The sequence below is a fragment of the Citrus sinensis genome, chromosome 8 (assembly GCF_022201045.2).
Source record: "Citrus sinensis cultivar Valencia sweet orange chromosome 8, DVS_A1.0, whole genome shotgun sequence".
In the NCBI taxonomy this organism is placed as follows: Eukaryota; Viridiplantae; Streptophyta; class Magnoliopsida; order Sapindales; family Rutaceae; genus Citrus; species Citrus sinensis.
The window spans coordinates 1,852,138-1,877,493 of record NC_068563.1 but is presented as its reverse complement, the minus strand read 5'-3'; the positions used below and the strand labels follow the sequence as shown (position 1 = coordinate 1,877,493).

General features: G+C 39.4%; 4 protein-coding genes and 1 pseudogene across 4 annotated transcripts; 1 reads left to right on the top strand and 4 right to left on the bottom strand.

Moving 5' to 3' along the window:
* Window positions 1–3,095: 3,095 nt before the first annotated feature.
* On the top strand, window positions 3,096–5,208 carry LOC107175067 (uncharacterized; annotated as a pseudogene).
* Window positions 5,209–10,869: 5,661 nt separating this feature from the next.
* LOC127899107 (uncharacterized) lies at window positions 10,870–11,382 on the bottom strand. Its single transcript, XM_052432072.1, has one exon. It carries the CDS (start codon window positions 11,380–11,382, stop codon window positions 10,870–10,872), a length of 513 nt encoding a protein of 170 aa, XP_052288032.1.
* A 3,062-nt stretch (window positions 11,383–14,444) lies between these two features.
* Window positions 14,445–16,287, bottom strand: LOC127899135 (serine carboxypeptidase-like 12). Its single transcript, XM_052432111.1, has 4 exons — window positions 16,139–16,287; window positions 15,922–16,067; window positions 15,682–15,758; window positions 14,445–14,588 (listed from the first exon to the last, which is right to left on the bottom strand). Exons 1-4 carry the CDS (start codon window positions 16,252–16,254, stop codon window positions 14,580–14,582), a joined length of 348 nt encoding a protein of 115 aa, XP_052288071.1. The 5' UTR covers window positions 16,255–16,287; the 3' UTR covers window positions 14,445–14,579.
* An 822-nt stretch (window positions 16,288–17,109) lies between these two features.
* On the bottom strand, window positions 17,110–17,622 carry LOC107178576 (probable disease resistance protein At1g61300). Its single transcript, XM_015533927.2, has one exon. The coding sequence runs from the start codon at window positions 17,620–17,622 to the stop codon at window positions 17,110–17,112; it is 513 nt and encodes a 170-aa protein (XP_015389413.2).
* A 603-nt stretch (window positions 17,623–18,225) lies between these two features.
* LOC127899134 (serine carboxypeptidase-like 17) lies at window positions 18,226–24,996 on the bottom strand. The gene is made up of 14 exons (XM_052432110.1): window positions 24,729–24,996; window positions 24,484–24,629; window positions 22,828–22,904; window positions 22,591–22,713; window positions 22,219–22,321; window positions 22,019–22,056; window positions 21,817–21,918; window positions 20,599–20,685; window positions 20,346–20,507; window positions 19,731–19,802; window positions 19,532–19,650; window positions 18,841–18,954; window positions 18,679–18,736; window positions 18,226–18,565 (listed from the first exon to the last, which is right to left on the bottom strand). The coding sequence occupies exons 1-14, from the start codon at window positions 24,848–24,850 to the stop codon at window positions 18,482–18,484; spliced, it is 1,407 nt and encodes a 468-aa protein (XP_052288070.1). The 5' UTR covers window positions 24,851–24,996; the 3' UTR covers window positions 18,226–18,481.
* Window positions 24,997–25,356: the final 360 nt, after the last annotated feature.

Sequence of the window (25,356 nt, the reverse complement as noted above, 5' to 3'; positions counted from 1 at the left end):
AATGGTGCGTTTAATTCATAAAATGAGTTGAGAATAAAAATGTATTAAAATGAGAATGAGATTTCAATATTTATTTGGTAAAAATAAATGAGAATGAAAATATGCTGAAATGTCATTGATATATTTATCTACAAAACAAATGAGAATGAGGAATGTAAATGAGAATTAATTTATCAAAATATCTATAGTATTAAATAATATAATTTTCATTAACTAGATACATGTATAAATATTATTATAAAAAATATATTAATTAAAATAATAAATGTTAATAATGATAATATTAATTAAAATAATAAATGTTAATAATGCTAATATTAATAAAAATCATAAGAAATGTTAATAATGATAATATTAATAAAGTTAATAAAATTTAATAACAATAATTAATAATAACTAAAATAATAAAGTTAATAAAATTTAATAAAAATAATAATAATGACATTTAAAATAATAAAATTAATTGTGATTTGAACGAGGATAATTCGGAAAATATGAAAAAATTAGAGGGATACAAAAGTAAAAATGAATTTCATTCTCATTCCCTCATTTTTATTCACAACCCCCCATAGGAATGAAATTCTCATTCATTATTCCCAAATTGTGTGGGACCCACATATTTTATTCTCATTCCCAAATTACATTTTGTCAATTAAACATAGGTTTCATTCTCATTCCCTAAACCCTCAAGTAAACACACCATAAGAGTTTGGATTCCAATTTCTATTGATTTTATCAAAATATATCTCCAACTATATTTTTGTGGGAGTATAGATTACTGAATTAATACTTTGACAAACCTCTAAATTGTACCATAAATTATATGTATTTAGGCTTTTAATAAGTTTCAAATTGTATGTATGTGACAATTTTGAAAAATAAAATTAACTTCAAGATTCTTTTGAATTGAGCCATCCAAAAGCGATCCATGCATGCCTCCAAATCTACCACGTACATTAAGATAACTGAACAAGTATGCAATGTTTGAGAGGCAGGGTAACAAGGAAGACTAAACTAATTCGAGGGATTACTATTAGTTATTATACAATATATCAACATCGATCGTAATTGTTAATAGTTTTAACTAATAAGTGATTTAAATGTTAATAATAGTAATGTCTGATAAACTTCCACAAGTGTTTCTATGGGTTGAAAACATTTGGATTCTGCAACATATTACGTTTTATACCCTTGATGGCCACCACGATCGAAAGATTTAATTTAAACAAGTGATTGAAAATGAAACAGAAATGGTCCAATCAGCATAAATTTAATAATTTTGATTGATTGTAAAAATTGCAATAACCAATTAAGGGAATTGGCCTAAATTTCGGAACTTGTTTCACTTTGAAAAGTTCAAAGATTCATAACGAACATCACCAAATGAGTGACCATTTTATATATAATGTATTAATACACAAACAATGAAGCAATTTTACCCTTAATCTCAACTGTAACTAGCATATTAAATGTAGTAGTATTTCACTAACTAATTAACGATGCAAACATTTCCAATGGCATGGCTTTTGCTCCTTGGGTACAACAAATTCTCCTCAAAGGAACAAGCCTTATCTTCATCAATTCTCCCTATCTTTCCAACGCCAACACTGTAACTCTTTCGCATAGTAGTAGCCTCAATCACCTCCGTTTGGCGCTGTAGATTCAGCCCCACCTCCCGGCCAATAATCCGCTTACACGTCGCCTGTCTTAACATATCTCTAAGCTTTTCGTCATCCCTTGACTTGGAGCTGCCATAACTGAAATTCTTGGGCACATGGGAAACATATTGTTGATGCTGAAATCTGCTCGCCCTTGGACCGACCAGATTCTTTCACCAACGTTTGTATTATCGACTGTTTGTTCGAACCACTAAGGCTGGTATCACCCTCCTTTCTCTCACTAGACCTGCGTTCAAAAAAATGGGTCAAAGACGCCGGTGGTTTTGCCGGCGTAAACCCTCCGATGCCTAAGTTAGCACAAGGTATTTACGGGAAAACAATGTAATTTGGATTCAAGAAGTTTGTTAGAAATTTGTAAGGAAATGGCCTGGTTGCAATTTGGCAGCGTTTTCCCTCTCTAAGTTTTTCCCCATTTTCTTCATCGATTTCTTCTTCTTTTATAGCCGCTGTCCCCACGTTTCCGTTTGCCATTCATCCCACCTTTTTCGGGTAGTGGCAGCCTCTCATGGGACTCTAACTGTTACATTGTGGGCAAACGTGGATCTCGCGTGTCCTTCAACGGTTCTGGGAAAAGCGCAACTACTGCAATTCTGTGGGATCGTGTTCCCGCTTCTCTAGGGATGAGTGTCCGCTCGGTATATACCTCTGGTCGGTATTTTTCCCTGGTTGTATTCATCTCTGGTCGGCTCATGTTAGCCCACGTGTTCTGCTCATATCACTTTGGCTGAAGCGATCCGTGCCGGGGCGGAAATAATAGCATGGCCGACCTGGTGCTTTTATGTACTCAACACCAGTCCCCCAGTTTCTGGTCTGGCGAGTGAAATGAGTGAAGAGTAGAAACTAATGGTCAAATCTCACCAACCCGGGGAGCTTCTAATCTGGTCTTTTGTTTGCTGGGGCGGACCTGAGGTACCATTTTTCTTTTGGGGAGATTCCGACCTGAGTATGGGCCTAAATGAGCATGTTTATTGCATATCTGGGCTTACGTCTATCTTGGCCCCTTGTAACGGTTGGTGATGTGGCACCTCCAGATTCTTTATATTTGAAATTTGAAACGACGGGCTATCTGTCCTCGATATTTGGTGAGTGAGCTGGCATCCCCATCACTTAAATGCTTTCATTTCCCCTTTTTCGTTTCAAATCCCTAGACTTACATTGTCATTGTTTTGTTATTCGTCTCTCCGTGTTATTCGTCTCTCCGTCGTTAACCTCCCCCCTTTCTGAACTTTACTCACATTCCCTGCGTCCGGAGTCTCTACTTGCTGGTTTTTTCTCTGTCACGGCAGCGCTATCAGGGCCAATTCATTTCAGGTACTGCTTTTAATCCCTTCTCTGGTTGTTGTTGATTGGGTTTCGTGTTGCCCCATTTTGTATCCGTATATTCGAGTTTTCCTTGTTTTCTTTTGGGATTCCGATATGTCAAACCGGAAAAGAAAGTTAATTGTTGATGAAAGTGATGAAGAATCAGGGGATTCAGGCCTCAACGTGTCAATACCCACAAATTTCTTAGGCCCCTCCAGTAGCGTAGGTCCTTCCCATGGCAGGGGTACCCTCGAGTACCCACGACCCTTGGTTGTCTCTCCTTCCCCCGAACTAGAGCTTGTAGGGAATAGAGGTGGACCTGCGTCGGGCTCTGGTGAGAACCACAGCTTTAGTGGGGTTGGGATCCCTGAGGGAGCTGGTGATGGTGAGGGGAGCAGTTCCGGACCGAGCGGACCTGCTAAGAAAAGGCATCTTGGCCATAGGGTGGAGGCTGATTCCTACCCTATTGATTTCATAGCTTGTGCCACCACCCCCACTGATCTATTTAAGCTTAGGAACCTCTACAACATCCCCAACGATGTTCTTCTTGTAGTTCCTGGAAAAGGTGATATCCCTAGTCGGCCTCCGAAAGGGCATGTGACGATGCATTTGGAGAGTTTCAGACTAAGAGTTCGGCTGCCCCTTCAACGTTATTTTGCCAAGATACTGGGCGGTATGCACCTGGCCCCAAGTCAACTACACCCAAATGGCTGGAGGGTTCTCTCGGCAATGTTTGTGTTATGGGAGAGGTGCGGGTCGGAGGAGCCTTCCCTTGTTGAAGTGAAACATCTGTACCAGCTACGGAGTAGCCCGAGGGAAGCGGGCTGGTACTACTTTATGTCCAGTTCTGCAAAGAGGAAACCGATCACTGGGTTTCCCTCTTCATGTAAAAATTAGAAGAACAAATTCTTCTTTGCCGGGGGGAACTGGTGTCCAGCGGTTCGATCGCTTGGTGGGGACATTTATCTTCCCACACATTTTGTCACCCCAGGTCGTTCATTTTTGCCTATGCTCTTACTCAAATTGTCACTTATCGAGTTCTTTAACCTCTTTTGCTATTTCAGAGTCGTGGGGTTTAATCGGGGGGCTTGAAGATCGACCTTTGCTTCAGGTGGAAACTGCTCTGTTGAACGCGTCTACCTGCCAGGACCTCCTGTCACCAACAAGCCTGGTCGGTTCGGGCCTAGAAGACCTAGCCGCTGGAATGGATAACACGATCCTCAGCGCGATGAGCAGGAAGCGTGGTCGGGCTCCAAGCAGCTCCAGCAACCCCCCTCCTCCTCCAAAGAAAACCAGTGTCGGCCCTTCCAAGGCTCCTGTCCCTGCTCTGCCCCCTCCTCCACCCCGTAAGAGTGGCGGGGAGAAAACTTCTGACAAAAGTCCTGAGGTCAGCTACCCATCTGGGGACCGATCTTCTCCTCTACCATCTCGGGATCAAGCGGACTACCTGAGCTCGTATCAAAAGGATTACAAGAGATCGGTGGGGCCCAAGATGGTGAAGGACATCGAGAGTATGAACCTCTCCGAGCTAGCTGCTTCTGTTCAGAGAGTGTCCTTCAGGCTGGCAACCATAGTTTCGTGCTACAAGATTGGGTCCGCGCGCCATGAGAGGAAGCTCCAGGCTGACAACCAGGAATTGAAGAAGAAAGCTGACTCTGCTGATCGCTCCAAGGAGAAGCTGGCTGAGCTGAATAAGCAGATCACGGAGCTAGAGGAGAAAGTTGCGGTTGCTGAATCCACTTCCTCCAAACTTGAGGGCGAGTTGGGTGACCTGAGATCTGATCTTCAGGCTACTCAAACTGAAAGGGATACTTTGAGGACCGCCGTTGAGGGGGAAATAAAATCCTTGGGTGAGCAGCTGGCTGAGGAGAAAGGCAAATCTGCTGATGTGGATGATCGGCTGGATGCCGAGTATGATTCTGGGGTTGCCTTCTCCTACAAGTGCATCATGTCTGTGCTTAAGACAGAATATCCCGAGCTGGACATGAGCAAGCTGGAGGCCGGAGTGCAGCGGTATATGGCAGATGTCGACCAAGCAGATAAGGAGCAGGGTGAGCAGGACCAGGTAGAGGCTCCTTTGGATGGGGTGTATGAGGGAGAAGCTGGGCAGCGTGTTTTTGAAGTGGGACAGGGGTCCGTGCCTCCTCCCTCCGATATTGCTGACCTTCCACCTCCCGAAATAGCTGACCCTTCACCTGCTGAGGTCGTTGATCCTCCTAATCCTTAGGTCTATTTTTGTAAAGACTCTAGTTTTTCACTTGCTTTGTAAACATTTGAACGCTTATAAAAAATTATTTGAATGCTCTCTATTGGCTTTCTTTTCTGGTTTTGCCTGTTGGTTCTTTAGTGCATCGAACAGGAATAGGCATCCGTTTGCCTTAGTAAAATTTTCGCAAAATCGCTTGCTGGTCTTCGGTGACCGAGCAGGAGCAGACACTTACTTGCCTTAGTAAAAGTTCGTAAATTTAGCTGCTGGTTTTTCGTTGACCGAGCAGAAGTAGGCACTTTGTTGCCTTAGTAGATTTTTCGAAGCTTTAGCTGCTGGTCTTTCGTTGACCGAGCAGAAACAGGCACTTTGTTGCCTTAGTAGACTTTTCGAAGCTTTAGCTGCTGGTCTTTCGTTGACCGAGCAGAAACAGGCACTTTGTTGCCTTAGTAGATTTTTCAAAGCTTAGCTGCTGGTCTTTCGTTGACCGAGCAGAAACAGGCACTTTGTTGCCTTAATAGATTTTTCGAAGCTTTAGCTGTTGGTCTTTCGTTGACCGAGCAGAAACATGCACTTTCTTGCATTAGTAAGCATTTAATGGGCTTACTAGCAGAAGGGTTCCATACTGAATTCATCTTTATTGAATTTCGAATGCGTTACAGAAGTATGGGATATATGTGTGTGTCACAAATCACATTGCTCATAACAGAAATAACTTATCAAAATGAAAACTAGTAGAGCACTTTGCTTACTGGAAGTACTTTTTCAAGTGCTCCACGTTCCACGACCTCTTCACCTTTCGTCCGTCTGGATACGCCAGCTTGTAGGCTCCTGGTCCAGTTGCTCGTATCACCCTGTACGGGCCTTCCCATTTCGGACCAAGAGCTCCATGGTTGGGATCCCTGGTGTTTTGGCTCACCTTCCTGAGCACCCAATCTTCTGTTCGGAACTGCCTCACGCGTACGTTCTTGTTGTAATAACGCGTGACCCTTTGCTGACACTAGGCCATTTTCTGCGAAGCCCCTTCCCTTTTCTCCTCCAGCAGGTCCAAGCTCAAGCAGATCTGCTCGCCATTTTGCTCCTCATTGAAGTATTTCGTCCGATGTGTTCCTACTCCAATTTCTGCTGGGACTACCGCCTCATGACCAAAAGCTAAGGCAAACGGGGTTTCCCCTGTAGCGGTTTTGTGAGTCGTCCGGTAAGCCCACAATACCCCTGGTAGCTCGTCAACCCAAGCTCCTTTCTTCTCTCCCAGTCTAGTCTTCAGGAGTTTCTTTACCATTTTATTGGCTGCTTCCACTTGTCCGTTTGCCTAGGGGTGTGCGGGGGTGCAGAACTTCAAATCCACCCCTAGGTTTCGGCAAAACTCTCTGAAGTTGTTGTTGTCAAACTGCTTCCCATTATCGGTAATGATGGTATAAGGAATTCTGTATCTGCAGATGATATTCTTCCAGATAAAATCCGTTGTCTTTCTCTCTGTGATTTGGCTAAGGACCCCCATCTCTATCCACTTGGTGAAGTAGTCTACTGCTACAATTGCATGGGTTGCCGCTCCTCGCCCTTTCGGTAACGGACCAATCAGGTCGATTCCCCATTGTGCAAAAGGCCATGGGGATGTCATAATGGTTAGCTTTTCTGGGGGTTGTGTGGGGACCTCAGAGAAGCTTTGGCACATTTTACAGTTTTTTGCCATCTTTTTTGCATCCTGGTGCATGGTTGGCCAGAAGTACCCTTGACGGAGTACCTTAAAGGCTAAAGTTCTTGCTCCCGAGTGATTGCCGCAAATTCCTTCATGAATCTCCCTTAGTATATAATCTGCCTCCTCATCATCCACACATCGCAAAAGGGGCAAGGTGAACCCTCGGCGATACAGCACTTCATCTAATAACGTGTACCTCGTTGCTCGGTATTTTAACTTTCTCGCTTGCCTTTTGTCCTCAGGCAAAACTCCGTCGCGGACATACGCGCGAATCGGGTCCATTCAGGATTCTTCAGTGCTTACTCTCATCACCTCCACTTCCTCCCCTATGCTCGGCGAGTTCCTTACCTCTAGTGGGACCGACTTAGGTAATTTCGGGTCTGCAATTGCAGCCATCCTAGCCAGCATATCCGCTCGGTAATTCTCATTCCGGGATATCTACTTTACCTCCACCTCTTGAAAAAGTCCGACCATCTACTTCGCCTTCTTCAAATAAAGGCCCATCTTCTCTCCCCTTGCTTGGAACTGATCATTGAGCTGATTACATACCAATTGGGAATCTGTTCGGATTTCTACCATCTCTGCTTTTAAGGCGTGTGCGAGTCCGAGCCCGGTGATAAAGGCTTCATATTCAGCTTGGTTGTTTGTGAGCTGAAATTCGAACTTCACTGCATACGTTATTTCGGATCCTTCTGGGCTCCGTATTACAACCCCTGCTCTGGATCCTTGCTCACTACATGATCCGTCAACCATTACCAACCACATCCCCTTTGTTTTCTCATGCTCTAACTGTTACTCCTCCCGATCTCCTTCCACTGGTTCAGCTCGGTCTACCATAAATTCTACTAGGGCTTGGGCCTTGATTGCTCCTTGGGGCCTGTAGGACAGGTCAAATTCGCTCAGCTCCACAGACCATTTTACTAACCGACCAGACGCATCTGATTTTTGAAGCACTTGCCGAAGGGGCTGGTCAGTCATCACAACGATCTGGTGGGCTTGGAAATATGGTCGGAGTTTGCGTGCTGCCGTTATCAGAGCCAGCGCCCACTTCTCCATTAGTGGATATCTGATTTCTGCGTTCACCAGGGCCTTGCTCGTGTAGTATACCAGGTGTTGCTTCCCTTCTTCTTCCCTGACTAAGACCGAGCTGGTAGCCCGCTTGGAGATTGCCAAGTACAAAAGCAGCTGGTCACCCTCTCTCGGAGTTGATAGTAACGGTGCACGGGCCAGATATTCCTTCAGCTGCCCAAATGCTTCCTCGCACTCTGATGTCCATTCCATCTTTCTCCTTTTCTTTATGATTTGGAAGAAAGTGTGGCATTTATCTGTGGCCCGCGAGATGAATCGGTTCAATGCTGCCAACTTCCCTGTAAGGCTCTGCACCTCTTTAACTGTCCGTGGAGATCTCATATCTGTAACCGCTCGTATTTTTTCGGGGTTGGCCTCAATCCCTCGGTGGCTTACCAGGAATCCCAGAAATTTGCCCGAGCTAACCCCAAATGCACATTTCTCCGGGTTTAGTTTCATCTCATACTTCCTCAGTAATTCAAAGGTCTCTTCTAGATGCTTCACATGATCCCTCGGCTCTTTGGACTTTGTAATCATATCATCCACATATACCTCCATAGTGTGTCCAATCAGCGGTTTGAAGATATTGGTTACCAACATTTGATAGGTGGCTCCTGCATTTTTTAGGCCAAAAGGCATTACCATGTAGCAAAACAAACCCATGTTAGTTATAAAGGCAGTGCTTTCCTCATCATGCTCGTCCATGGGTATCTGGTTGTATCCAGAAAAGGCATCCATGAAACTGAGCAGACTGTGACATGCTGTTGAGTCCACCAGCTGATCTATTTTGGGTAGGGGAAAGTTGTCCTTTGAGCATGCCTTATTGAGGTCCGTGAAGTTCACACACATTCTCCACTTCCCGTTGGCCTTTTTTACCAGGACTACATTTGAAATCCATTCTGGGTACTTGGCTTCCCTTATAAATCCTGCTTTCAACTAGAGGTGGGCGCGGTTCGGTTCGGTTCGGTTTTTTACTAAATTTTTCATAATCGTTCGATTACGATTATTTTAAAATCATAATCGCGATTAATCAAATTACCGAAATAATCAAATACTCGATTAATTGAAATAATTCGATTCGATTCGGTTCGATTATTTCGATTATGGGCCTATTGGGCCTATTTTGGGCTTTTTTAAATTTAAAACTTTAAATTAATAAATCTACCATTTTACAAAATTATTGAATAACCACGCACATTTTACAAAATTAAGAGACTTCATATTACAACATTCATCTTAATTAACAGGTTATATTTTATTTTTAAATAAATATTTAACTGGTTGTAACCAACAACCAAATGGATCGCATACAACTTAACCGCAATGAACAAATAAATAAATGATGCTTTATGAATAACTTCTTCATTCATTAATTGCATTTGTATTCATTTTGGCCAACCAAGAATATATATATTAATTATTACATAAACTATCTACAAAAATCGAGATTATATATTATAAAAAAATGAAAAAGAGAACTGCAGAAAAATTTGACATGGCAGCACAAACATGGTGGTCCCAAATTATGACCAATTCCAATTGATGATGATGACATATGGATAATAATTTTTCTTTTTCTTTTTTGGTTTAAAGAAAAAAGTTAAAATTAATTTTTTAATATGCCCAAGAAGGAAAGTGCATCCCACCTGATGTGTTGCATCTTCTCTGTGATTTCCCAAGCAAAAGCAATCAATCAACAAGGTCAATTTGTAAAGGTCTGGGTGCAGACAACGGAGGCCAAAAAGCAGAATGATTTCAACTCTGTTGAAAAGAGTGCAGTTGAGACAGTAACAAGGTTAGCAGAAGCAAAAATTACAGCGAGGGATGCCGCACGATCACAAAAATTACAGCGAAGGATGCCGCACGGCCAGCGGGAACAGAAGAAGTCACGACGAGCAGCGGCCAGCGGGAAGTCGGGAACCGAAGAAGACAGAAGTCAAAAGTTTAGATTTAGATTTTAGGCTTTTGGGTTTTAGCTTTAGCTTTCAAAACAATCGGTTTATTTGAGATTTCAGTTCGGTTTTGCGGTTTTTCTTTTAAAACCGAAAACCGAACCGATTGGTTTTACTATTTTTTTAATATTACTATTTCGGTTTTTTGGTTATAAAAAAACCGCAAAAAAACTGAACCGAACCGATCGGTTCGGTTCGATTTTTAATTAATCAGCTTTTTTTGCCCACCCCTACTTTCAACAGCTTTTCCACCTCGGCATTTATGGCCTCGTACCTTTCCTAGTTGAAGCATCTCATCTTCTGTCTCACCGGCCTTGCCCCCTTCTTGATTGCCAACTTGTGGCAAGCTACCCCGCGATCAATTCCGGGCATATCTTCATGAGACCAGGCGAATATATCCGCATGAGACTGTAGGCAATTTATCAGCTCGCTTTTTACTGCCCCAACCAATCCTGACCCGATCTTCACTATTCTGCTCGGGTTGCTTTTGCTTACCGCAACTTCTTTCAGTTTCTCAACAGGCTCTTGGCGGCCCTTTTTGGACTCTCCTCGATTATCTAGAGAAGTAACCTGCAGTGTCTCCTTGGCCGCTGTAGCATAACAACTCATTGTCATCCTCTGGTCGCCTTTTACAACGCCAACCACCCTATTTACTCTGTATTTCAGTGCCAAGTAATGCGTGGATACAACGCATTGACTTATCCTCATGAATGGTCTCCCCAGTATCATCTGGTAAGGGCTTCTTTCTTCTACCACGACAAAATCCAACATCATTGTTCTTTCAAATGGCTTCGTCCCCATAGTAATTGGGAGTTCGATGATCCCCATGGGAGTTAACCGTCCCACTCCAAATCCCTTTAAGGATGTATTTGTCCGCTCTAATTTCAAGTCTGCAATCCCCATATCATCTAGAGCCGACTTAAACAGGATGTCAACCGAGCTGCCTGTGTCTACTAGTACTCGTCACAATTCTGCACCAGCCACCATTGCCTTGATCACCAGTGCATCTTTATGCGGATATAAGATACCCTCTTCATCGTCATCTGTCCACATAATGGGAACTTGCCGCACTTTTGCCTTCTTGGTTGCCGGCAAATTGAAAAGCACTTCTTTGCTAGTCAGGGCATATCTCTCATAGTTCTTCCGTGCCCTGTTCGAATCCCCGGCCAATGTTGGCCCCCCAGCTATCACATGGATGGTCGGCTGTTCACCTCCCAGACCCCTCTGAACTTCTTCATCCCGTGTATACTGTGATTCGATGATCAGGGACACCCCCTCTACATACTCATCCAAGTACCGGTTCCGTACTAAGTCCTCCACCTGAATCTTCAGGTCACGACATTGGTCGATTGTGTGACCATGAGTGTCGTGGAACTTGCAGAATCTGTTATTATCCCGTCGGTGAGCCGGTTTTGTTATAGGGGCTGGAGGGTACAGCAGGCCTCGTCCTTCGATCCTCTCATACAATTCCTCCATGGAGATCTTCAATGGAGTGTACTGTCTATATGCCAAGCTCTGGTCTATCAGTTGAACTGCTCGGCTATCCTGAATGTCATCTCAGGCTGGTATAGTCGCTAGCTGGTCTGGTCTTCCTACCCTGGAACCACTTGTATGTAACGGTCTGGGAGCGTTGTGATAAGGGCGGGCAGCCATTTGCCTGAATTCTCGTTGCCGCTCCGGGAATGAAGTACGAGGAGGTTGGGCTCGGCTGTGTTGGAACTATTGCGGTCTCAAAGCTACAGGGTAAGGGCGGGACCGAGCTGATATTCCGCCCTTAGCTGAAGATTCCCCAACTCGCTTTCCCGATCCGCTCCCACTCGGGGTTCTCCTTTCCTTTCTTCTCAGCTCCTTCAGCTGTTCACTTTTTATCATCGCCGACTTTTCCTCTTCGATTTCAATGTCTCTCTTTGCCTGCTCATACCCCGCTGAGTAATTCTGTACCAAGGGACTTCTCAGGTTATACCATAGCCGGCCTATCCTCACTCCCTCCTTTAATCCCCTCAACGCCTGCGGGTGATTGAAAGCTCCCAAATCAAGCACGGCTCGGTGATATCGTTTTACAAAATCCCGAAGGGATTCTTGTTCCTCCTGCTTCATTCCTATTAGCTCCATCATATCATCCTCTGGGGCCACTGCTCCTCGGAACTGTTCGGCCAACTCTTGGCACATCTACTCGTACCCTCTGATACTTCCTCGTGTCAGCTTGCGGTACCATTCTCGGTCTCGTCCTTCCAGTGTCAATGGTAACACCCTACATCTCTGGGCTGGTGTTAACCCTTGCACGCCCGTCACGTCGTTGAAACGTTCAATATGCACCAGTGGATCACTTCGCCCGGAGTATTTGAGGTCGGGGAAGCGGAAATCTCTTGGGATTATGGTACCCATGATCACAGCTGATAATGGAGATTCTTCATCTAGCATTATCCTCCAGCTCAGGGGCTTTTTCTTGCCCTGTATCTCCTCTATCACTTGCGCTAATTTGCACACTTCTTCCTCCAATTCTATAGCACGGTCAGGATCACGCGCAGCTATCTGAGCTCGTTCCTGCTCGGGGTTTTGCAACCGCTGTCTGAGCTCTCCTTCATCAATACTGGCCCCTCGGCCATCAATCTCCGGTACCCATCCGGGGCGAGGTTGGTCCCTTCTTTCATCTACTCGTTCTCCTAAAACCCGACTAGTGCTTCTGTGGGGATGCACCCCATCAAGTTGGTCTACCGGCGGAGGGATTTCCTCAACTCTACGCCTCCGGAAGCTGGGCTCTGCTCCAACATCATCTCTCCCCACGGGGGTTTCACAATCCTTTCTCCGCTCATCCCTCAGCTCATACAGTATGGTCGCGAGAGTCTCCATTTGTTTCTCCATCCGTTCCAATCGGTCTTGCATCATCCTCTCCCGGGCTTCGTTTGTAATTTTCCGGAGAGTAATTGTCTCCACAGTTTCGTTATCCTCCCTCAAAGCATCCTTTCTCGGCACATCCATAACAATCGTTCGCTGTTTCTCCGGTAATTACTGATTCGGTGGTAGCTTTTTATCCAGCTCCCCATAGACGGCGCCAAAATGTTGATGCTGAAATCTGCTCGCCCTTGGACCGACCAGATTCTTTCACCAACGTTTGTATTATCGACTGTTTGTTCGAACCACTAAGGCTGGTATCACCCTCATTTCTCTCACTAGACCTGCGTTCACAAAAATGGGTCAAAGACGCCGGTGGTTTTGCCGGCGTAAACCCTCCGATGCCTAAGTTAGCACAAGGTATTTACGGGAAAACAATGTAATTTGGATTCAAGAAGTTTGTTAGAAATTTGTAAGGAAATGGCCTGGTTGCAATTTGGCAGCGTTTTCCCTCTCTCAGTTTTTCTTCCTTTTCTTCATCGATTTCTTCTTCTTTTATAGCCGTTATCCCCACGTTTCCGTTTGCCATTCATCCCACCTTTTTCAGGTAGTGGCAGCCCCTCATGGGACTCTAATTGTTACATTGTGGGCAAACGTGGATCTCGCGTGTCCTTCAACGGTTTTGGGAAAAGCGCAACTACCACGATTCTGTGGGATCGTGTTCTCGCTTCTCTGGGGATGAGTGCCCGCTCGGTATATACCTCTGGTCGGTATTTTTCCCTGGTTGTATTCATCTCTGGTCGGCTCATGTTAGCCCACGTGTTCTGCTCATATCACTTTGGCTGAAGCGATCCGTGCCGGGGCGGAAATAGTAGCATGGCCGACCTGGTGCTTTTATGTACTCAACACATGTGGAACCGGACAGACCACCGCGCCGCCTCGTCCAACGTCATTGGCACAGCCATTGAAGCTGTTGATGTAAGAATCCCTAGCATTCCTTAGAAGCAAGACAGGTGATGACATAATTTGCATGAATGTGGTTTTCTTTTTTTCCTTGCTTTTCATGGTCAATAATTAATTAACTGGGACAATTTGAGATTGAAGAAATTGGATTCTAAAAAGTGTGAAGCAATACATGGCTTAAGAAATCAATGATTCTGTAAATTTATACTGCGCTGGCTCCTATTTTGATTTTATTTTGGGTAACGGTAGCATCTAAGGCAAATTTGGGCTGCAATTTTGGACGGTAGCATCAAGTATTTAAGAAAATGTTTTTTGATTGATCAAATAGACTCCCAACTCCTATAGTAAATTACCGAAATATTCTTTTTTCACTATATATTGTGATGATCAAAATTTAGATTCAGTACTCTATTGGTAGGTTGGTCAATTTAATAGGGGACAGGGACTAACTTGTATGGTCAAGGACAAATAAAACCATGTCTTAATGTATTAGAAATTATGTAGCTATCAATACTCCCTTTCGTAGTTACCAAAAGCAACACGGGAAGCATGGGGGCAGTATATGTTGAGGCTTATTGGGTCCTTGGCCCTAAGAATTAAAGTTCTGCTAAAAAATTTGGTCTCAAATGCTACACTTTAACAAAGCAAATTAAAATTCATGGACTGCATATTTCGGCTTCTACAATTCAAAATTAAAATTCATTCGTACACCTTATATTTCATTTCCAATCAGAAACGTAACTAAACCAATTAATGGATTCTTATTTAGAGAATCAATACAAATATTCTTCAAAATCGCAATCAATATCAATTTTCCAATGTCTGATAGCAATACTAAAAATATCTCCCGAGAGCACTTCTTCTGCTTCCGGCATAAATCATATGGCCTTCAAAATAACAAGGCTTATCAATTTTCCAACTCTTATTTTTAAATACACTTTTTATCTATATTTATTATAAATTAAATAAATCATATAAATAAAAATTAAAATAAAATTATTTAAGTACTAAAAACAACAAATATATGTCTCGATGTGAATAAAAATTAATAATAAGATTCTTGTACTTTTTGTTATTTTATAAACACTTTCTTATAATAAATATAATTAAAAATGTATTTGAAAATAATGATAATACTATAAAATTATGTTGTTAGGAAGGTTATTAGCTATTATGAAAGCAATAAGAGATAAATGGTATAGTTAATTTTAGTAAAAAAAATTAGCAATATCCCTCTTCAAACTATAGAGAATTATTTTTATATAGAGTATAATTATAGAGAAGTTTTATTATAGAGTGCCAAGAGTTTCATGAAGCCTTAAATTTTTTGAAAATGTCATCTAGAACTAGGTAATATTCCAAGTTTCCAACAGCATTTAAGCAACAAACAAAACCACAAATACAAAATCACAACAAATCATAAAAATTCAAAAAAAAATTTAAAATCTATTAATTTTTTAATCTTTGTTCGTTTGTTATTATATATATTTGTTAATCCGTACGAATAGCAATTTTTTGTCCTCACTTTTCTTAAAAAATAATAGTTTTGTGCTGCTGAAAGTGCATCATTCATGATGTATCCTTGCCTAAGTATTGGCGTATGAGAATCTTGTACCTACAGGTGCATCTAAGAATATAACGTTGGCAACCTGTAAAATAATTGACAACTCTCTCAAGTCTCAGTCGGGAGAGGAGCCGTGACAAAAAGAGACATAATTGTAGCCAAACTAATAGAATTTACATCTAAAATTGGGAGGCACATTGCAAATAAGTAAAACTGAAATCGCCAAAACATAAAATAATATATCGTAAGGGGCCAAAATATAAATACTTTGAATAGAATGATGTCGAGCCGGAGCCCTGAGGCACTAACAAAGCTCACTTCAGCTTTAAGAAAGATCTCTGATGCAAACCCTGTTCTAATTATTAATTAAACTTACCATTTACAAAATAGAAGAACAAAGAGAAACTATGTCGTACCTTTGTCCACGAGTATGGGTTCAACAAAAACTTGGGTGAGTTTACCTTGGAATTTTCATAGTCAAATGACAATGGACCTACATTAATTGAATAGTATGATTTAAAAATGAAAAAGGAAACATTTCGTCCATGATCTTTTAATGGTAATGGAAACTTATAAAATTAGATTCTCTTCAAAAATGTTATTAAAAGAGTAAAGACAACGATAATTAGCGGAATAAATGGATATTATTCTCATACCAATGTCAAAGACAAGGCCAGAAAATCCAGAACAGCCAGGGCCGCCGGTGAGCCAAAGCACAAGAGGGTCATCTTCAGGACTCCTCTCGGATTTAATAAAGTAGTAAAACAGCTGCACATCATCATTATCTCCCACACCAATATACCTGCAAATAATTAATACAGCGTTAAATTAATTAGCTAGAGCTAAACAACATGCTCTAGCTGGAATTCTTACCCAGTTTCTAGTTTGAATGCGAGATCACCATCAAAGCCCGGTAGGGTTCTGATTATTTGGCGTGATGCAACAACGCTAGAGACAACGAAAAGGTAAAATAATTGCAATGCTGCCATAATGCTCAATGAACTGATGAAGACTGAGAAAGGTACGGCATTCATTACACTTATCACAAGTGAAATATGAATTTGTCTTTTTGGTAATTCATATCTTATATAATCTTGTGAAAGAGTCTTATGTTATTAATTATTCCACCTAGAAACCGAGGTTTTTTTGGGAAATTTACACCAATAGCCATAAAAATTTTAGCTTTTTCTATCTTAACCCCCCAAACAAATTTCTATCAACATTAGCCATAAAAGAACATTTGAGACCAAAATACCCCTCTTTCTCATCTCTCCCCCAACACTCTCTTTCTCACATCTCTCCCAAATCGAACAAACTCCCATCATCGTCATTATTATTGCTTTTACCAGGGTTGCTTTTGCGTTCTGAATTCAATCTTTTTAACAAATTGTAAAAGGTGATGTAAGCCGTTAAATGTCCATATTATAGTTTTCACACTGCTTATATCTCATACGATTACACCCCAATTTTTTTTCTTAGAATTGCTTATTCTTCTTCCTCATCGTTATCGTCTTACTATTTTTCTTCTGAGGCTTCTTCTTGTTCTTCTCCAGTGTATAATAAGTATCGCGTTACTACTACGGATCATCAGGGAAAGCATTCTTTGTCAACTTTGTTGTTTGGCAGTCGCAAGAATAATGTGTTAACTAAAAGTATATCGTTAGTGTCTTTTGTTCCGAGGGTGAGAAATCAAGAAGGTGAAAGCAAGAAGAAGAAACGGCATGTCGCACCAAGTGGTCACCAAATGGCCTTGGTGCGACAGGCGCCTGTCGCACCAACACTTCCAGGCAACGGGCTCCAACAGATGCTCTTCAATTCTTCTAAACCAAACTTATATGTAGCTGCTAGAGGTTTGGAACAAAAACAAGCCACGTCAAGTCCTTCACTTCGCACCCATTTATTACAATTTTGCGAAGACTGCGGAAACGACTTTGAAGAACTTTCTCTACATCTCCTGTGCTCTTAAACTCTTCAAAATTACACAACATAAAATTCAACTCCCCAAGCTTTTCCATGCTAGCCAGATTTGCTAGATCTGAGGCATTGAGCCTTGGACTAAACCAGAAGGAACTAATCTCCAGAGATTGAGTAACGCTCACCAGCTTTCGATACTTGAAAAGAATTGGGATGACATTGGCACGTGAACAATCTAATGTCAAGCTGATAACATCCAAATGTTCCAAACAGAGCAGTTCCTTCATCAAAGGTTCTGCATCGTCAGATAGAACGCTTCCACTGCATTTGAGCATCCTGAGTACCTGTAACTTCGAAATGCTGGATATCAACTGCTTTGGAATCCTAGACATTTTAGATGTTTCCTCCAAATTCAAATATCTCAGATTCACCAACGCCTTCATCTCTTCCGGCAGCCCACGTAGGGAAGTCCGAGACAGAGCGAGCTTCTCTGGTCTTGAAGATTACGAGGTCAGTGAAACCGAGTCCAAAATCTCTGACGACGCCATTTCCGAAATGGAGCGTGTTTCTACTGCCGACATGGCTGATTTAAAGGCTTGACAGAATCGGCGAGTTGTTGCGCCAAGGCAAGCTCACCAACATTATGGAGATGAGAGAGAAGGGTATTTTGGTCTCAAAGACTCTTTTATGACTAATGTTGATAGAAGTTTGTTTGGGGAGTTAAGATGAAAAAAGCCAAAATTTTTATGGCTATTGATGTAAATTTTTCGATTTTTTTTTTGGTGGTATTGAACACCAGAAATTAGTACCTACCATTCTAAAAAAAAAAAAAAAAAAAAAAAAAGTACCTACCAGTGTTGTATTATAATTAATGGGTAGACGTGGAGGTATTTCCTCCTCTCATTTTGTCCAATCAATCAATTTCAATAGAATTCCCATTAAATTTTTGTGTCACTTTTATTGAATGCAAAGCGGCTCTGACGATTACTCATGTCACAGTTTTTGATCCCGAGGCTTTATATATGGCAGACGTGTGACAGGATTCATAAATTATAATTATTTCATAAGACAAATATGATTACCAAGTTGAGATGAAAAAAAACCGTACACAAATGAGTTTGGAGCGATGTTTTTAAAAAAGCAAATAGGAGCATCAAGGCTCTTGCAATACTAGTTTTTCAGATCATAAGTTTGGTAAAGCCAAACATAAATAATTTTATGGGTGTTTACAACGCCATCAGCCACTTAAGCTCCACATTTATTTTTCAATCTCCAAAACTTAATAATTATATGAACGTGGCTCTAGAGAGGATAGGATGCGAACCACCTGTCGATCATTGCAAGACATTCCTTAGGCCTGTACTCTGGACCATTATGACCTGCTCCCTGCACAACCCATATTAATTACACAATTAGTAGTCATTAATTATATAATTTAGCTGCTTAATTAGCTAATTAATCACGGTAGATAGTTTTCAGGGAAAATGATTTATTCTTGCCTTTACTGTGGCAAATGTCAAATGATAATTGTTCTTTCCCTTGTAACGGTACCAATATCTACAGAAATCAATAGTAGAAATTAAAACAACTGTGAGATATCATATAATGTTAAAGTTAATATTCCAAATATGATAAACAAGCTGAGATGAAAATAAACCAACCCTGCAACTTGACTTTCCACCAACCACGGCTGCCAGCCAGTTTCAATCGTCAAATTTAATGACTTTATCCATGCTTCAGTAGCCATATATGGAACTACCATGTCGACATCTCCGCTGTATTCGTGAAAGAAAATTAGTCCAATGTGTAGACTACGAGATAGCTAGAAACTTAGTCCATCATAGCACCTCCGTGATAAATTTTTAAGAGCAATACTAGGTATCTCAAAATTTAAGTTTCAATTATTGTAGCATTCATTTATTGGATGCTAGTTAAGTGACTTTAAAAGCCTTCACGTCCATCATCTAGTAAATGAGTGACACATAATATTGAGACTCAATTTAAGACTCAAATATGGGTCAAAAAAATCAAGAAGGGACTATTGACTGCACTAGAAGAAGACAAAACTAAATTTGATTTACCAAAAAGTCATAAAATATGAGCTAACCAGAGCGTTATTAAAGTGTCTTTTTAGATACAGGCTTGAATTACGTTTGTGGAAAAATTCGAGGAAGGAGAAGAAGTCTCATGTATAAAAAGCAATCAGGCATATTCCAAACTATCATTTCATTAGTTAAATATTCCGGATCATTGAACATTCCCGATCATTGATGAATTTATTCATCCTTCAAAATGTTGGCATTCTAAAATATTGGAACATACGCTCCTAATAACTTGTCTATATATTATTACCTGTAAACCAAAACTTGATAGCCTTTCTTGGTGAGCTTTCGGTGATAATCAACACCACTTGAGACATCAGATGTGTAAGACAAACTTTTATTGCATCTCGTCCAATATTCTACTGTCCCCTGCTCATATGGGAATGTATTAGTAAAAATAATATTTAATGATTTGGGTTGCGACTATGCTCTAACCAACCATAACATACCTCCCGAACTCTCAGAGCCTTTTGCACAGCTTTATTATTTGCCCAATTGTACGAGTAGAAATAGTTATCTTTCTATGAAAGTGGAACATCAGCAATTCATACTATAATTGTTGAGTACATAGTAAAGCAATAATAACAACAATAATAATAAAAGTAAAGAAACCTTAGAAACAGATGTGCGCTGCAGTGCTGCTTATATATGCTTACGTTTAAAATTGAGTAATTTCCCCTTTATATATTCCACTGAGTTTTCAGTTTTGGTTATTAGTTGGTTTCTAGTGTTATTTCCACAACTGTTAGATCTAACTTTTTACGAGCGAAGGTTTTTTTTTTTTTTTTTTTGGTTTGACATGCAACATATGAAAGGTTAAGTATAATTAAGTTGATTTTACAAAAACAAATAACTTATAGATTCAAGGACTAATAGGGTAATTAACTCAGACCCTAGGACTGAAAGAGACATTAACGTTCAAAATTGGATATGAAATACGTTACCTTGATCAAAGTTGATTGATTGATTCTATATACATTGATGGGTTATTGCACATTTATTGTGTGTGTGTGTATAGAATTTTACCCGACACCAATGCCTTGGAGGTGTGTATAGAATTTTACCCGACACCAATGGCTTGGAGCTGATTGAACTGGCGAATAGAGAAAATCAAAAGAATCTTCTTCGATGATGGCGCGATCCCATATGAATTGCACTGGTCTTCTGAGTATATCTAAACTACATTGAGGTTCATATATGTTCTGGATAGATAATTTTCCAATGCACTACAAATTCAATTGGGTGAGTTAATTTTGCTACCTGTACTTATAATACTAGTTAATTGAACAAAATGACAACGAGTTTTGTTCTATATACCGCTGTTATATTTTGAAGATCAGCTTTACATAAGCCATTGCTTGGATCTGCATTCGTGTACTCGCCCCTGCAATTTCTTTTGGCTGACTGTAAACAGAAAATAAAAGAAGCATCTCACACATTTTAAGCAATTAATACATGGCAGTTCATATTCATATATCATACGTTATATTTATATCCTTCTTTTAATTTTGGTGTCTGATTTTTATATAAATGTGGATGTCAACTACTTATCGATGAATAAGACCTACAGGGCCCACCATTTTTTTTCTCCTTATAATTTGAACCTAAAATATTGAGGATTTTACATAACTTCAACCCTGGTAAGGTTAAAAATTTATCCCGAACGGGCTAGGATTTGTCAATACTGATCCTGTCCTGATAGATAATCGGGCAAAAAATGTGTTCTAAATCCCTTATCAAGTAGTAAATTGGGACAAAAATGGATCCTGATCCGTCTCAATTGGAATCCTGAATTGTTCCAAATAACATGAGTTTTCTACCACACATTGCAGTTTTTATCATAAACGACATGTCATACGATTATGACCGACATATCATATATATTTTATTTATTAAAATGATTTGTTATAAACATATGACCGTTATGTTCTATATATATATGTGATTCATCAAATTGATTTGTCATGCACCTGTGGAAACTGAGATTTCGAGACGTTTAAGATCCTGATCAGGATCTTCAAACATCTTGAATCCCGTACCAAGCAATAATTTAGGAAAAATTTGAGTCCCAATCCTGATCCGAATAGTAAACTAAGATAAATTTTATTTCGAATCTCGTCTCAAATGGGCCTGGATCCCGAATCTCAAAATAGATTTAGGGAATTCTGCCAACCCTAGGTCCTAACATGGCTTCGCCACTAATTGGTTACTAGTAACTAGCTAAATCTATGTTTTACATATACAATGGAACCTGGTTAAATTAATACTTGATAAATTGATAATTTCAATTAAAAGATAGTTTTTGTTAGTCTTGGCTTGGGTCAAATGAAAAATTAATAATTTAATAAATTTATTAGATAATAAACTTTAAAAAAATTTATCTTATTAACTTAAAAATTAATAGTACTCTATTAAAGTATATGACTTAATAGTATATCCGCATGGGAAAAAATGAAGACACCTACATTAGAGAAAGGATTTTATATCTAGACACAAAATATTAATTTGAAAAATATATACGATTAAAGAAGTCACCTCGTAGATTTCATGGGTGATGAGTCCCTTCATATATGCGAATTGTGGTCTAAAATTCATGTCTGAAGCCTCATCTGTTACTGGGTTGCCAAGCACATATCCCTGTGTCCATTATCAAAATTGTTAAGATTCAATAGTCATGTAAAAAACTGAGAATGAAATAAATCAAAATTTATGTGATATCCGATTCTAGGTGACCTACTTTGAGATTCATTCTAGGCTCATCTCCGAGATCAATACCTGCAACAAAGTATCAGCCACTAAATAATGATAATTGTGATAAATATGGTAATAATCAATGCCATTATATTCTGCAAGTGAATTTGGCAAATGTTTGATTCTGTTTCACTGCATGCAGAGTAACTAAATTCTAAGATGGAAGAAGGGGAAAAAAAAAATTACCGTCAGAAATTTTTTGAACAACGATTGGAAGGACTTTGCCAGAATAGGACTCGCCAAAAATATAGAGTGGATTCGCGAGGAAACTGGGATGAGCTATAAGCCACTAATCCATCATTCATATACAAATTAAAAAGATTGGTTAGCATGCATAATGCATTAATTTTGAAAACCAATAGACTCAATTGATGCATGATTTAAGGTATATATGTTTGCACTACTTGGACTTCCACTTAATTAATAAAGCACAACAGCTAAAATATTAACTTTTAGTTTAAAGCTAATATTCTTACAAATGGTCATCAACTTATAATAAATTAATTGTTAGTGATTTTATTATGCAGTAAGACGCACACTGCCTCAATTTTTACTCACCTTTCTTAGAAAAAAATACGTTTGCACTGCTGAAAGTGTATCATTCATAACGAATCCTTGCCAATTTTTGACATATGAGAATCCGGTGCCAGCTGGTGCATCTATGAATATAATACTGGCAACCTGGATAATAATTTACATGCAACTCCCAATGAGATCTCTAATACAATTCCAAATTTATTATTGTTATTATTAAAACACAAAGTTTGTAAAAGAATTTTCTAATTAATGTCTCACCTTTGTCCATGAGTATGGATTCAACAACAACTTTGGGGAATTTTCTCTAGAATTTTCGTAGTCAAATGACAATGGACCTACAAAGGACATACCATCAAGAATATTAAGAAAGGATAATGATAAAACTCCTCATGTAATTTACTATTTTAAAATCCATTAAAATCCCGATGACGTTCCTAATATCCCGCTAATAATGTCTCATTAAAAATGTCAACGTGCTTAAATACTTCTTTTTTTCTATTTTAACCTGGATGTAAGACTTATAATCAATGTTTTCAACCAACTCACATATTGTTCTATTAATTAAAAAAATTAAAATACTGACGTGTTATTATAACTTATTATACTAAGTATCTGCAACCAATAGCTATTGTTTTTTAATTCATTGTTTCTTCCGGTAGCCCAACTCTATCATTTACTATAACTAATGCCTTGTGCCACAACCATTGATTCCTGTTTGAAGGTAAATTTAATACGATATTTTTGAACCAAAAAATGAAGGACACGTAGATAATTAAAAGAATAAAATTGGTATAATACTTAAGAGCAATATAAACTATGGATGGCGAAAAAGTCCGGCCTAAGCCTATTAGAGGGGAAGTTTAAGGGCCAGGCTCGGGCTAGGCTTGGACTTTCACTTATTTTTTTACTTTTTTTAAACTGTTGTAAATTTGAAAATGAGTTAATAATGAACAAGTTATTATAATCAACAATGAATTATAGAAAATGAATATTTTAAAATAAAATAATAAATAAAGAAAAAAACAAATAAAAATTTAGAGATTTAATTTTTTTAATACTGGATTCTCTAATTTAAGCACTCTTTTAATTAATTAAGCGCAAAAGATAGTATAATTTATAATTTGGGTTTTTTGATTCATTATTGATATATAAATTAGGGATTTAAGCTTTTTTTCATTATTTTTTAATTTTTAATTTATTATTCTAATATATAACTTATTTATTTATTTTTTATAAAAATAGAGGGTTTGGGCCTAGCTTAGGCATTTTTCCCTTAAGCCCTTGTCTAGACCCTTCATGTAGAGGCCCAAGCCAAAGCTTATGGGAATGGGAAGGGTCGGCCCGAGCTTTTTTGCCATATGTAATATAAAGACACCATTTGGAATAATCTACTAAATTAGAAGAGTTTAGAAATCAAGTGTCAAGTTGGACACATCAAGTGTTTATGAGAAATAATAAATCTAGTACAAAAGGAATATTTTTGTCTTTTTTCCTTAAATATGATACATAACCTTAAAAATATTTCTTCTTTTTAACCTAAGAATGACATCTAGTTATAACTTTCATGCACTATTTTTACCACTAGCCTCTACTGTGTAGACGTTTTAATCACCATATTTGGGCTCTCTCTCTCTCCATATTTTTTAAATCGTCAGCCAATTCTCTATAGTAGAGCTCTAAACAATCGCCTAAGTTGTCTAGAGGAAGAGCCGTCGATGCATACTTCAACAAATATATATGATGTGGGTGCTATTTGGTTTTACTCTTAAATCTCGTGAGGTGTTGCATATAACGTAAGATTTGGACCCCACTCTCTACGAAAAAAAGGAGATTGGAAACCAAAAAAATAAAAGCATATATATATATATATATATATATATATATATATTTCATTTCAGGAATAAAAAAATATACCAAGTTGATACGCAAGGGCCCAAAATCCAGAGCAACCAGGGCCTCCGGAGAGCCAAAGCACAAGAGGGTCATCTTCAGGACTCCGCTCGGATTCAATGAAGTAGTAAAACAGCTGCACATTATCATTCTCTCCCACCCCAATATACCTAAAAGTAATTAATAACTTGTTTTTTTTTCTTTCTGGGGAAATTAATTCAGCTAATAAGTATGTCAAGAAAGGAAAAATAAAACAAAATAGAACATACCCAGTTTCGAGTTTGAAGGGAAGATCACCATCAAAGCCCGGCAGGGTCGTGATGATTTGCCGTGATGAACTGAGGACCACATTAAGGGCCACAAAGAGAATAAATAATTGCAATGCTGCCATGCTCAATGATTTGAAGATCCACTTTCAGGTTTAGCTACGCTCAATAATTGAGAGGAGAACAGTGTTAATGGAATTGCGATCCATAACACAATGTCTTGACGATAGATAAAGGAACCAGGAAGGTACGGCATTATTCAGACATACATTTAAAATATGGAAAGGCTGTGCCAGTGTGCCTGCTAAGATTTGGATCACACACGCTACCTACCCCCTGCCCCAAAGCTGTACTTCTTTTTTTTTACCACACATCAAGACTCAATGATAACGAATTTTTATTTTGACCTCTATTAGTTTTTATTTACCACAAAATACCCCCGAACTATCATTGGCCATTAGGCCTTTTGGACCGGCGGTAACACACGTCCTTCAATATTAATGGGGCGTTTAATTCATAGAATGAGTCGAGAATGGAAATGTATTAAAATGAAAATGAGATTTTAATATTTATTTGGTAAAAATAAATGAGAATGGAAATATGCTGAAATGTCACTAATATATTTACCTAC

Excerpts from the sequence above, each read along its gene's own strand:
- LOC127899107 (XM_052432072.1), bottom strand. The coding sequence starts at position 11,382 with ATGGAGGAATTGTATGAGAGGATCGAAGGACGAGGCCTGCTGTACCCT.
- LOC127899135 (XM_052432111.1), bottom strand. The coding sequence starts at position 16,254 with ATGGCAGCATTGCAATTATTTTACCTTTTCGTTGTCTCTAGCGTTGTT. Across the intron at positions 16,068-16,138 it reads GCATTCAAACTAGAAACTGG|GTATATTGGTGTGGGAGATA; the intron begins GTAAGAATTCCA and ends AATTATTTGCAG. Across the intron at positions 15,759-15,921 it reads TGGCCTTGTCTTTGACATTG|GTCCATTGTCATTTGACTAT; the intron begins GTATGAGAATAA and ends CAATTAATGTAG.
- LOC107178576 (XM_015533927.2), bottom strand. The coding sequence starts at position 17,622 with ATGAAGGCGTTGGTGAATCTGAGATATTTGAATTTGGAGGAAACATCT.
- LOC127899134 (XM_052432110.1), bottom strand. The coding sequence starts at position 24,850 with ATGGCAGCATTGCAATTATTTATTCTCTTTGTGGCCCTTAATGTGGTC. Across the intron at positions 22,057-22,218 it reads TGTTCAAAAAATTTCTGACG|GTATTGATCTCGGAGATGAG; the intron begins GTAATTTTTTTT and ends ACTTTGTTGCAG. Across the intron at positions 19,803-20,345 it reads CTCCAAGCCATTGGTGTCGG|AAAGATAACTATTTCTACTC; the intron begins GTAAAATTCTAT and ends CCACTTTCATAG.